Consider the following 13,796-nt stretch of genomic DNA (forward strand, 5'->3'; position numbering starts at 1 on the left):
TTTCCATTGACTTCAATGGATTTTTATATATATTCAAGAATTCTTTAAAGTTTAAAAACATCTTTCACATATTAATAATTCAGATAATAGTCCTTTAGTCTATCATGTCTTTTGATTCCAGTATTTTTCACATCAACTCCCCTTCAACCTAATGAAAAGTCTCTTTTTACACCTTCTCTGAGAGCATCTTGGTTTAAAAAGGCCTCTCCAATCTTGAGATTATACACATAACTGTGACTTATAATACTTTTTAAAAAAAATATCTTAATTGATATGGAACTCTGCACATAGAAGCCTAGAGTTTCCTCTGAACTGATACACATGTAAACAAGCAAGTAGAGAATTTTGTCTGTCCTCCTGTCTCAACCCTTTTAATGCTGGGATTACAGGAATGTGTGTACATTCACATTTGACTTTTTTTACTTGAATGGAAATGCTACCTTTTTTTCAACTAGTTTTGGTACGTTTCCCACAATTCTCTCTTATGTTCTGCTAATCAATACAACTGATTATTGCCAATATGGTATAATGTATTTATGGTGTATTTCAGTATCCCCCATTAGCATGGAAACAGTGAACTTAGAACCATATTGTTAAAAGCACTGCAATGCCAGGCTCCGTCTGAATCCTGGTCTAATAGTGCATTGCATCTCTACCGTGGCTCATTTATCTGGGAACCTGGATGGCAACAGACAGTTGTAAGAGTTAAAGAAACAAACAAACAAAACAAAACAAAACAAAACAAAACAAAACAAAAAAAAAACAAAAAAAAAAAAAGAAAATTTTGGGATCTGTTTCGAGCTCTGAAAAGTTCGGTAGTTTTAATAGTTGTCTTGGCCGTTATTAGGCATTTCTTCTGTGTAAATTTTAGGATAACTTCATTAAATCATTTCTTCAACCTCAAATACTCCAGAGCGACTCTTGGGACCATAGCCTTACCTTAGTACAAATCTCTCTCTCTCTCTCTCTCTCTCTCTCTCTCTCTCTCTCTTTCTCTCTCTGATTTTAATGACACTGTCTTACAATTGGGAATTCATGTTTGTAATTTATTCCTTCTCAAACGTTAATATTTTTCAGTAGGAGCCTAGCTTAATTTATAGAAGACCTTTATTTTTCTAGTATTTGTTACTAATTTCTTTAAAAATGTTTTCAAGTGATTTATAGATACATAAAAATTATGCAATTATTGTTGTGCCATGTGACACTTTGATGCTTGGATACATTGTTTAATATTTACATCAAGTTGAACAAGCTTTGCTTTCCTAACACTTCTCTTTTCATATATGTTAAAATTTTAAATCATTTAAATTTTCTTACTATTTTAACTAACATTCCCCTATTTCCACTTATAGATGATTACTGCCAATGAAGAGAGGATCATGTCATTTTCTTTATTTATTATGTAATTGTGAGTTCTTTTATCTCCTAGACACACCATTATATATCAGCGAGATAGATAGTATATCCTTTCTTTACCAATATTTGCATTTAATAGTCTAGCCCCTTATCTGAACACTTTCTAATAATGACAATAATGTATGCGTTATTATTCTGGCAGTGAAGGAGAAAAGGTGACTGAATAATTCTATAAGAGATAAATACCTTTACGATTGGCCAAGGAATCTATCTTTGTGTATAATGAGCAAGACTCATGGCTGAATTCTCCCTAGAGCAGCTCAGGACGTTGTTGGAGGATCCTGTCCATCTAACCTTTCCTAAGCAAAATAATCTCCAGAAGTGTTATAGCCTGCTGTCCTCTCACAGTAATCTCAAGACCAGTTTTATTTATTTACATTACTTCAGGAAGATTTAAATACAGAGGCATATGAAAAAACTAAGATGATATAATACGATTTTTAATTTTGCTTTCAACTAGTATAGAGGTCACTTGTAGACTCACTCTGGGTGTCTGCAAATTCAATGGATTACTTTATAAGGAGGAGAACACTGAACCTTAGTAACTCACTACTTTTATGGCTGGAAAAGCAAGCAGAGTCTTTAGCTAGAAGACCTGTAATTAAGGCTGCCTACTTGGAATCTTCTGACAGGGAACAGGATCAGAACAGGTTAGGGCTTTGCATTCTTGGCATTACTCATTAGATTATGCAAGGGCACCCAGGGCCATTGGTGAATTGCTTTTCAAAATCAAATGTGACATCCTTTTATTTGTTTAAGCACCACACCCATCTAGAGGTTCATAAATAACGACTACCTTGAACATATTTCTTATAGAAAATAATAGAATATCTGGCAAAGTAAAATTAAATGCAGTTTATGGTTCACAGGGTCCATTAACCAAACAGGAATCTGGTTGTTGCTTTAAGGTTGTAGTGATTTGGAAAGTCTAAAGTAGTAGAATGAAAAGCACCTAAGTTTGGGGTGTTGTTTTTCCTTCATCTTCTAGTTCGATGACTCTTCACAAATGATAGAACACCCACAGATGACCTGTGCTTCTGATGCATATCTTGCTAGATTTACCTGGGATTAAAGCTGCCTGTAAAGTATCCTGTATACAGTAGGTACTCAGTAAATGCAGGGACTATTTTGTGTGTGCGTGTCCATACGTGAATGATAAGGTTAACATCCACCTTTCCTATCTTCCTACCATTTAAAAGTCCTCTATTGCAAGCTGTGAAATCCCTGTGGGCGCAGAATTTGAGTCAGCAGAGTGGTCTCCAGCTTCTCTTTGGATTTGACTGACAGTTTTCAAGATCAAAATTCATTTTTTACAAAAAGCCTACAGAAATCAAAACGAAAGATCTTCCATGGCACATATTTATATACGTAATCATATGTATATGTATAAAGTATATGTACATTTATGTCTGTATATGTATATATGTATGTATATACTTTATCACTTCTATTTAGATTCAATCATAAAACCAACATATACCTAACTATTTAAAAGACATTTTAATAACAAAGAATTGAAGTAAAAGTGAAAAGATCCATCTTGATTCTGTTGTCAAAGGTCATCGTAGATGAGGGCTTGGCACTTGCTTTTCTGGCCTTTCTATGCCAGGAAAATGTAGCCCTTAATGATGGCTTTGTTAATTGCTACAAAGTTGAGAGCTAATTATTTTATTCAGGGTTGCTTTTTGTGCCTTTCTTGTGAGTCCTCAAGATGCCAGGAACATTCCACTGTTGTTTATTTAAATAAGCGCAGTCTCAACTTTTCTGAAGCTTCTTTTATGTTGGTAGCTTTATATTTTATATTTGAGACTTTATATACTTCCCAGAACACAAATCATTCATATTTCATTGGCTACATAATCAGTTTTGATCATTTCTGTTAATAAAGACCCCCATACTCCGGAGACCCTTCCTCAAGTCTCAGGAGATCACGACCACCCAAAGATCACAAGAAACCATACCTGGATGCAATCAGCAGAGGCTTTATTAGGGAAGAAACCTGGCAGCCAGGGGTCTCACCACACACTCGCAAAGGAGTGGGGTTCGACCCCACCATCCAGTCCGTGGAGGGCTTTAAAGGGAAAAACCACAAACCAAGGGAGTGGGGAGGGGGTGAGGGGTTGCCAAGGATACATAACATAAGAATAGTGAAACATTCCAGAGAAACCCACCCTGAATGGTTAGTGTCATGTGGAAATCACCCTGCATTCTTCTCAAAAATGTGGTTTTTATCATGTCATTGTGTCCTATCCTGCCATTACCAACTATTTCAGATTAACTATCTTCCGTCTATAGCCCCACCTAGGTGGCAGCATCTTTATCTGTAGTTAGGAATGTGTCTTCCTGCCTTGGGCCTCTCTCACCCATAGGTGGGCCTACTGCTTGAAGCTTGATTTAGGGGCAGTATCCTTCACCTGGAATGTGTCCTGGGGTAATGAAACTCTTACATTCAGTTCCGCTTTCTGGAACTTGCATTTTTCTGCCTAGGTCCAAGGGCAAAGAAAAAGTCTACATATTTCATAAAATAGCCTTTATAATTTTTCACTCTACATTAAATGAAGAGGTTTTTTTTTGTTGCTTTTGCTTTTTTTGTTGTTGATTTATGTGTATGAGGTCTAAAACTCCTAACCTAACCTTGAAACAGCATCAAAACTCTGTTATTTAGAGTGCTTTACAAGTTACAAAGGTCATTCCCAATTGTCTGGCATGCTCCTCAAAATGACTACACAAGTATTATTCTCTCAACTAATAGGGCAATTGAAGCAATGAAGATTAACAAGCAATTTACCTAAAGTCACGAAGTTAACATCTGAGGCACAAAATCAGGTCCCTCGGCTGTGCAGAACTGGACAGAGTAATTGTCTCAAGTGGATTGTCTTCAAGAGTGCCTCAGTTCCTTGTTTCATTCCTGTGACTAAGTCCCTGACAAAGCCACTTGAGGCAGAGAGAGGTTATTTTGTGGCAGGCAGCTGGTCATGCTACATCTGCAGTCAGGAAACAGGCAGAAACAGATGATGGTGCTTGGTTTCCCTCCCTTCTATTACACAGTTGGGATCTCAGCACATAGGGCAGCAGCATTCACACTTAAAGGAGCTTCTTCCTCCCCAGTCAACCTAACCTAGAAACACCCTCACAGATGCACCCAGACTTATGTCTCCTGGTGATTCTATAATAAGTATGTCAAGTTGAAAATCGACAGTAACCAATCAAAACGAATATAGAACATTGTGCCCAGAATGTACTCAGAACTTAAAGAAGACATATTTAGTGCCTTTAAAAAGCATTTTCTTCAAAAAAAATACAACGAACACACACACACACACACACACACACACACACACAGAGAGAGAGAGAGAGAGAGAGAGAGAGTTGAGGTTTAGCTAGTTAAAGTACGTTGGTATTGGCATGAATGCAAGGCATTAAAAATGTATACATTTTGGAAACTGCATGTAATAGCAAAAGCTTTGAGTTCCAACACATGGAAGGCAGAGGCAGGTGGGATCTTTATGAGTTTGAGGCTAACCTGGTTTAATAATGAGTCTCAGGCCAGCCAAGGCACATGATAAACTGTCTGAAAGCAAAACAAAGCAAAACAAAACACAAAGCAAAAGCCTTTGAGAACCTACACTTCTCCCTTCTGTTTTCAAAGCCAGCTTTGTGCTGGGCATGGTAGAATGCACCTGAAACCCTAGCACCCCAGAGACAGAGAAGCCAGAGCATCTAGAGTTCCACATTATCCACAGCTGCACAGTGCAGGTAAGACCATCCTATGCTCTATCCAAACTGTGTCTTGAAGAACAATAGAAAGACAGACAGACAGACAGACAGACAGGCAAACGGGAGTCTAACTTGACCTGAGAAACCTCTTTATTCTACTTCACTTGTTTCTAGCAAAAGGGTAGTTTAAGGAGGTCTGGGTAAGAAATGTCACATCAATAAAACAAGGTTTAAGGAAATCTTGCATTTCCTCAAAAACTGAGAGGAAAGTACAGCGTTCTCACATACATTCCTAGCACCCTCACCTTTTGTATTTGTATTTTGTATTGTATTAACAATGGTACATTTGTCACAACTGATGAACTCAGAGTATTGTTAACTAAGGTCTCTAACTTACATTAGAGTTCTACGGGTCTATAGAACGATGTTATGTATCTGGCTCAGTGACATTACCCAAGGCAGTTTCATGGCTCCCCCATATCCTCAGTGTTCTTCCTCTCCAAACCTCTGACAACCACTGACTCTTTTACTGTCTTCCTGCTGTGTGTAATGTGTGGTGTGTGTGTGGGTACCTGTGTATATGTGTTCATGTGAGTGTACATGAATGTAAAGGTTAGAGGTCAATACTGGGTCTCTTCCTCAGTTGCTCTCCACCTTAAAAAAAAAATAGGGCTTTTTGTGAACTTGGAGCTTTCCAGTCGTCATCGAGGCTGGCAGGTCAGTGAGCATCAGGACCCACCCATCTGCCTACAGTTGCATTCCACCATGCCAAGCGTTGCCAATGGCACTGGACTCAAGCTCACGTGACAAGTACTAAACTGAGCAACCTGCCTAGGTCCTTGCCTCCTAGTTTTAAGCCTCCTTGAAATGATAAAACTGGAATATATTATACCCCTAAAGGCTGACATTTTTCTTGGCCGTGTGTAAAGTTATTTTGTCTTCATAGTTTGATAACTCATTTCTCCTTAATACTAAATAATATTGTCTATATATACAACAGTTTACTAGGCCAATTCTCCCCCTGAAGGACATGTTTGTGACTTCTGAATATTAGCAATTATTAACATAGCTATTGTAAACTTCTAATGTATCGATGGTGCTTATATATAAATGTGATTAAAGTTTCTTTAGGTAAATACTAAGGAGAGTGATTGATGGATTCAAGGCAAGAGATTGTTTATTTTTATAAGAAATTATCAAACTGTCTTCCAAAATCCCTGGTGGTTTATACACCCACCAGCAGTGACCAAGAACCCTCCCTCTTAATCAAAATATATCTTATTTTGACACCTCTTAATTGCTGTTATCATGTGGCTGTCTCTGTGTCATTGTCATTATGTGTGATGTGAAATCAGGTCATAGCTATTCATGTGGTTGTCACTTCATTTGAATTATATACTCTGTTGCAGTAACACATGTTGTTTAATTGCTGTTTAAAGTGTCATCAAAATACAACACTACAATTTATAGTTCAAACAAATAGTTATGTATACAGAATGAATCACGAACATATTTGTCTAATACACATTTGTTACTGGTTAAATTATCTAGTTTTGTATTTTCTCGGAAAGTAACAATATGTGCTTTACAGGCCGTACGAAAAGCATTTACCCACAAGGAGATAGTTGTAATCTATGGCTGAATTCATGATGTAAAGATTTCCTATCACACAGAGGAACAGCAATAAGAGAAATGAACAAATTCCTTAGAAGAGATGGAAGTCTTCACAGCACAGTTAGAAGTTGTACTAAATGAATGCTGTTTTGCACAGCATCACCAGTAAAATATACATCTTGCTATCAGAAAAGTCCTGCTGGCTGAGCAGAACGCACTTCACTTTCAGTACAATGCTACTGTAGAAAAGTGAAAATATGTGTTCAACCATATAGATCATGCTAGAAGGTGGGGGGCTGATTTACAAGACATAACATTGTTTGCACTTCGAGGGATCTGAAAAATAGAAAAAGAAAGAAAATCTTTAAAGGTTGTAAGAGTCAGATCATAAAATGCAACATATCACAGTCTTCTTATATCTGTTGACTAATACAGTTGCCCTATATTTAATTTAAAACTGTACAACCATATCTAAGAACAACAGGGATGGAGAGATGGCTCAAAGGTTAAGACCATATGCTGCTCTTGCAGAGAACCCAGGTTGAATTCCCATTATCCACTCACATGGTGGCTCATAGCAATCTGCAATTCCAGTTTCAGGGGTCTGATGCTCTCTTCTGCCTTCTGCTGTCACCAGGCATGCACAAGGCACACATCTATACATTCAGGTGAAACATTCATACACATAAACAGTAAAAACATCCTTGGTGGTATCACTGAAAGTGGATCACAGTAGTAGATGGTTAAGGACACCTGCCTGAGCACTTAAGTAGTAATCTCCTTAACTGTGCACTGATGTGGTTGCTAATCATGACAGTATGACTAGACCACCAGACAGACTCTTAGTGTGTCATCAACAAACCAGCTGGCCATTCCAGAAAGGATGTGAAGGCTGGTTCTTGTCTGAAGACCTGCTACTGAGAAATTCTGGTAAAAATTCCAGTATGGTAAAAGGGGAAGCCTCACAGAAAGAAGAGAGTAGCTGTGCTCTTGAGAGAGTCATTGCTGACATCCCCACAGCCTACAGGACAACGATTTATGAAAACACATCAGGCCATGAATCTGAGTATAAATGAGACTCAAAAAAGTTAATTCTAAATAAGCAAAGAAGTTTTAGGATCGTGTTAACCCTGTTTATTATGTATTTACCCTTTTATATATGTATAATACTGGCACTCAATTATCTATATCCACTTTGAACTAGAGTTCTTGAAATAAGATAAAATTTATAAGTGACTAAGCAGCATTATACCAGAGTTAATCATCTTGCCTTAGGGTGAAAATTGTTACGGGAGATAAAGTTCAACTTCTAGCCATGAGGGGCTTTAATGTCAAGAAATATATATCTAAATATTTCTATCAGAAACAGAACAACTTACAAAGTAGCTCTTGACATAATTCTTCCATTGACTTATAAAATCAGTAGTTAAAACAAACCAACAAGAAGACAGAAATTTATACAAAATAACAGCCGACTTAATAAACTGGAATAAGTTACTTGTACCAACAACTACAGACTGCTCGTTCCCTGTAAGTTAGCATGAAATTTTTATAAGTTATCTATATGATATGCTAAAGCAAATATCAACAAACTTAGTGACTTACATCATTGGGAGTCTCTTTGCAATCAAAATTAAACTACATTAGAAGTCATTTTTTAGGAAAATTAGAAGAAAGTGACTTGTTTGGAAATTAACCATTATACTTCCCAATGTTGACGGCATTCTAAAAATGCTGTGCAGGAGCTGATTCACGGATATAGAAAATGTAGCAGAGTCTACAGGTGAAAATTTAGAATTAATAAAAAAAAATACATCATTAGACTCTATACAAGTCAGCAACTTGGTTAGGCTCAAAATCAACACACAAATTTAACTATATTCCCATATATCAACCTCGAGAGGAAGATATCAGTTATCCACATATCAAAACAATACCAAGTAACCAGAAGTAACCCTAACAAAAGATGTTTCAGATCTCTCATGGAAAATTAAAACTGGTTTAGAAGAGAGACATTTTAACAAGCACGAGAAAGATTAGATTAGAACAAAACTAAAACTATATGCATACCAAATCTTTGTTTTCTAACAATCCAGTGATACTGAGACTGTCAATGGAGAGAGAGAGAGAGAGAGAGAGAGAGAGAGAGAGAGAGAGAGAGAGAGAGAGAGTCAGAGACAGAGACAGAGACAGAGTGGGGGGGGATCTGCATGGAAATGCAAAGAGCCCTATTCTGCTTGTGATTAGAGTTTACCGCAAAGCTCCAATGATCCCACTGATGACACAGAGATGAAACAGATCTGTAAGACAGAACTGAGTATAGAAAGAGACCTCCCATGTTGGTGGGAACACATGTTTTATGGCAGAAGTGGGCCGGCAGAGCAAAAACAGAGTTCTCAATGAATGTTGTTGGAACTGTGCATCCAAGGGGGTGGGGAGAAATGCTCCTCACTAACAAGCTCCAAATGAACCGAAATTAACAGCAACACTAGTTTATCAGGGTTATCAGTGTTCTTACTCCTAATATTACAAAGTTACCCTCCTTTTACCAATAGAAGTGCCAGCTAGTGTGCACCATGATAAATTTGTAGCAGCAGCCACAGCCATAAAAAACGTTTATAACCCACAATCCCAATGTTCTTCTAGACTCAAAAAGACATAAAAAAAATCACCAATGACAGAAACTTAGTGAAAGGTTTATTAAGCACATCATTAAAAATACTAATCACTGGGGAAAAGAGCAATAAATCTGACTTTGCTGCAATTAAAAGCTCCTGTTGATTGACACTAGGACAATGAAAGGCCGAGAGCAAGGACTTTTGTAAGACCCTGGAAAGCCACTGCAGAGAGCGGGGACCTTTGTGAGACTTTGGCATAGCAAGAAGCAGAATGCCACACACATGTCAGGGTTCATGTGGACCCACCTAGAGGGTGTTAAAGAAGAAGATGAACATGTATTATGTAATGAAAAAAGTGTTGTCGTCTGGCCCTGAAAGGAGAGGAGTGTGTGACTTAACCTCACAGATGTGGAGAAAAGCAGAGGCAAAGAAGGGGAGAAAGCAGAGTTTTGACAGGGAAATGAAGACCGACCGGCTCCGCACAGCCGTGTTGTGAGCAGCACATGGATTGAAGGTGACACCAGTGTCTGTGGCATTAGAGGGGCCCTTCATACCAGAAGGACAAATTCAGTTTATATTAATAACAGAGCTTGCAAATTAGCCCTAAAAAAATTAAAACCTTCTTAGCAAGGACACATTTTTACCATTAAGGTAAAAAAAAAAAAAAAAAAAAAAAAGGAGAAAATAGGTTTGTTGAGGGGAGATGGCAGGGGACTTAAAGGCAAGCTATATGAAAAGAACCAAGAGATGTCAAAATTAACAGGAATAAATTCACATAGACTGAAATGTAGACATGTCAGAAACACGACTCTTCCTCCATACTGAGCGGGGTCACTCCCATGGTTCTGCTGTCTGAGTTTCAGGCAATTCATTTGTTTTCTTCTAGAAATTTCTGGCCTAAAGAAGAAAAATATTTCTAAGGAGTGAATATTGAACAGGAATCCAAATAGTTTTTTACTCTTGTTTTACAAAGGGAAATGTTAATTGACAGAATCTCATATACTCCTCAGAAGTCACAGCCATGAGAAGGTTTACAGCCAGCAACCCTCTTTCTTCTCCCCAGAAAAGATCTTTTGGTTTAACTGTCTGTATAATCTATTTTTGATTGGTGTTAATTTTCTACTTTGTGGACTGTTAGTTTTTTCTGCTATTGACCTTTTGGCCATTTCACAGATATCAGTACCATTTACCACCTCAAGAAAGGAGGGCAGAGATTCAATTAGTGTGCTTGTCTCCAATGCCTCAGAATAGTCCAGTAAAGAAGTTTTAACACGACTGACTAAAATTATGGTGTTCTGGATAGTGCTGTAAGTCAAGGCTAGAGAACACAGTTCTTGCAAGTAAGGAAAATGAGTATACACTCATTGCTGGGCACTATGGCAACCATGGATGATTCCCCTAAAGAGATTTGGGATTTTCAATTACAACAATATATAGATGGCTCAAATAGTACCCCAGGCTGCCAATTAACATATATACGTCATTAACCTTGGCAATAAAATAAGTGTATGCCTCAGTGTCAAAAATATCATTGGTGAAAAGTGAGTATAGTTTTGCTTGAGTATAATGTAGTTATGAGGTAGTGGACGTGAATCATCAAATTGGGATCATGGCAGAGACTGTAAACTTGAAGTCAGAGTTACCATGTGTACAACTAGGACCATCTTGAGTCTTCAGGACTCAGAGGGAAATAACCACTATATCTAAAACCTACCCAGCGCCAAACATAAACTTATCCTCCAATGTTTTCATAAAGACGTATTCAAAGAACAACTACGAAGGGTTTTGAAAGCTAAGAAAGCAACATTATCTCATTAAGAGTCTATGTTTCTATGGCATTGCAAAAGAATAGACAATTAGAACATATCTCAAATATTTTTATAGGTTTCTAGGAAGATTATTGTTGGTTTTCAAGTATGACATTTCTTTATGATTTATATGTGTTTCTTTTTCAAAGCTTTTATGTTGCTTTTGCTTACTGTCTTTCAGGGAAAGTTTCATGGAAATCCAATGCATGTAGCTGTGGTAATTTCAAATTGCTTAAGGGAAGAGAGGAGAATTTTGGCTGCAGCCAACATGCCTATCCAGGTATCATTTTCTGCTTCATAGTCGTATACATTAACCATCACATTGCTGGTTTGCCAAGTAACGTGTTCTGAGTTTGTGATATGCTTTCTTCTTGAGTTCAGTTTTCTGAAGAATCAGAAATCGTGTTAGTGGCTCCACCAGCCCCACAGGATTCGAGATCTTAGGCTCATCTTTGAGAAGATGCTTGTCTTTAGTCCACAGTGAGATAATTACCAAGTCTTTCCAACCCCCCTCCCCATGTCCCTTAAAGATGGGGTCTCATGTAGAACAGGCTGGACTAGAGCTCACAATAAAGCTGAGGCAGGCCTTGTGCTTGTGATCTTTCCACCCTTCCTCCAAGTGCTGCCATTACAGATGTGTGGTACCAGACTGGCTACTCTAGATTCCTTTTGTTTTCATAGCTAAATTCTGCCCTAAGATCTTACTGCACTGACCTGGGAATATGGTGACCACATTTTAGTTAGATTCCCAGTTGTGGTTTGGACTCGGCTCCCCTAGCATGTTCATCGTTCATCTTCACAGACTGACCGTACTGAACCCTTCAGGACCTCCTGACTCTCTAAAGAAATTTGACTTACAAAAGCTCCCTGAGTACTTGTTTAGCTGTTCTTCACCCTAGTACAGATTACATTGTATTTTATCTTATCTTTCTGAGAGCCATAAGAACCTAGGAATGGGGAAGAACCAGCAGTCTCTAAGCATACGTTTTCAGTTAATACGTTTTCAAGAGAAAAGTTTATAAAACAATGTATTTTCTAAATGACATTCTCCACACTTTAGTAAACAATACAACTTATGAAGATCTATCTATCTATCTATCTATCTATCTATCTATCTATCTATCTAAACTATATGTATAAACATATAAATACATATATAAACATATATATGTTTGTATATATATACATATATACACACATACACACACACACACACACACACACACACACACACACACACACATATATATATATATATCTCCTGTTAAACTTTAGAGGCTTAGTCACTATCAGATTATGAATGTTTTTGGGAGAACTTGAAGTTTTGACAACTCAATTGGTCTTGGATGATAAAGGATGGCATTGTTTTCACTTAAATACTACGGTTTTTAAATTGTAGGCTGTCCATTTTGTACCTGTCACATATAGTCATTGTTCTCCCCTCTCCTCCCCACTCCCTGTCTTTCCATCTCTGTCAGTGTTTCTCTCGTTCTGTCTCATATGTGCCCTCTCATGAGAGCCCTCTTATGTCTCCAAATGTCAAATATTAGTCAGATCAAAACACTTACGCATATAATAATCAAAGTAACTCTGACAATAATACTGCATATTACCCTAAACAAAGAACTGGGCATTTTTTAAAAAATTTCAAATAATGGAATAGTGGAGAAGGATGTGATAAAGGGAAAAGCTTTTAAAAGCTTTTCTAATCTGAAAGGTATGGTACAGTTAGAAAACACTTCACTAAGAGCTGAGAGCAAGGATTTTCCCTGATGTTTCACCACTGCTCTGATGTGTATTGTCAACTTATCAACCATTCTAACCTTTGGTCTTTGCTTAACTTTGTGGTGCAGGGGCTGCTTAGTCATCTTTTTCTCATCTCCAGACAGCTGTAGAACTTTGTGTTTAAGGGCCATACTCAGTGTCAGATTATTAGAGTGGACAAGATACAGTGCTTGGAGGAGCTACTTGGCCTTTTTACGTAACCAAGGACATGGAACTTGAGTTCTTTTTGTCTTTTCATGGGGCCTCTGAGAAAGTCTCGAGTCAGTTGGCTCTGGACACTAGAAGCATAATGTTTAGTTCTGGGGTGGGAGCCTGGAGCCTTGTGTAGTCTCTGCCAGTGGGTTATATGCCCAACTCTCTCAGCACAAGTTTTAATGATCATAGCATATTATGTATCACATTGATCTAAAGCTCGGGTCAATGTAAGTACTGTGTTCTCTACAATAACATAAACATGTTTTGTCAACAACAGTGAAATTACAAGACATTCTTTTTTTCCAGGGACCTCTGGAGAAATCCTTACAGAGTTCTTCAGTTTCAGAAAGACAGAGAAATATTGAACACAAAGTGGCTGCCATTAAAAACAGTGTGCAGGTGAGTGGTCTCACATAGATGCATTGACTAAGTGGTCTGTCTCACATAGCTGTCTAGAAAGGCCAGGCTGGCCTCTGTGCCGAAGGCCAGGGCAGACAGATCTCAGAGAACATGTGTTTCTCACATATGCTGTGTTATACAGGAAAGACTTCCTTAAGGAAATTTGCTTCTGTTATTGAAACTGTCACATTATCTGTGTCTTCTAGAGTAAGTTCAGTAACTTACAGTTCCTAAAAAGTGTATA

General features: G+C 37.8%; 1 protein-coding gene across 2 annotated transcripts in view; it reads left to right on the plus strand.

The window, feature by feature from the left end:
- The window catches only part of Stat4 (signal transducer and activator of transcription 4), a 110,318-nt gene that overhangs the window by 61,757 nt on the left and 34,765 nt on the right, over positions 1 to 13,796 (plus strand). For both annotated transcript variants that reach the window (XM_034498061.3, XM_034498060.2), the window contains 2 exons: positions 11,355 to 11,453; positions 13,460 to 13,552. In XM_034498061.3, the coding sequence (XP_034353952.1) occupies positions 11,355 to 11,453; positions 13,460 to 13,552 (192 nt within the window). The remainder of the gene's footprint in view (positions 1 to 11,354; positions 11,454 to 13,459; positions 13,553 to 13,796) is intronic.

The sequence above is a fragment of the Arvicanthis niloticus genome, chromosome 3, assembly GCF_011762505.2.
Source record: "Arvicanthis niloticus isolate mArvNil1 chromosome 3, mArvNil1.pat.X, whole genome shotgun sequence".
In the NCBI taxonomy this organism is placed as follows: domain Eukaryota; kingdom Metazoa; phylum Chordata; class Mammalia; order Rodentia; family Muridae; genus Arvicanthis; species Arvicanthis niloticus.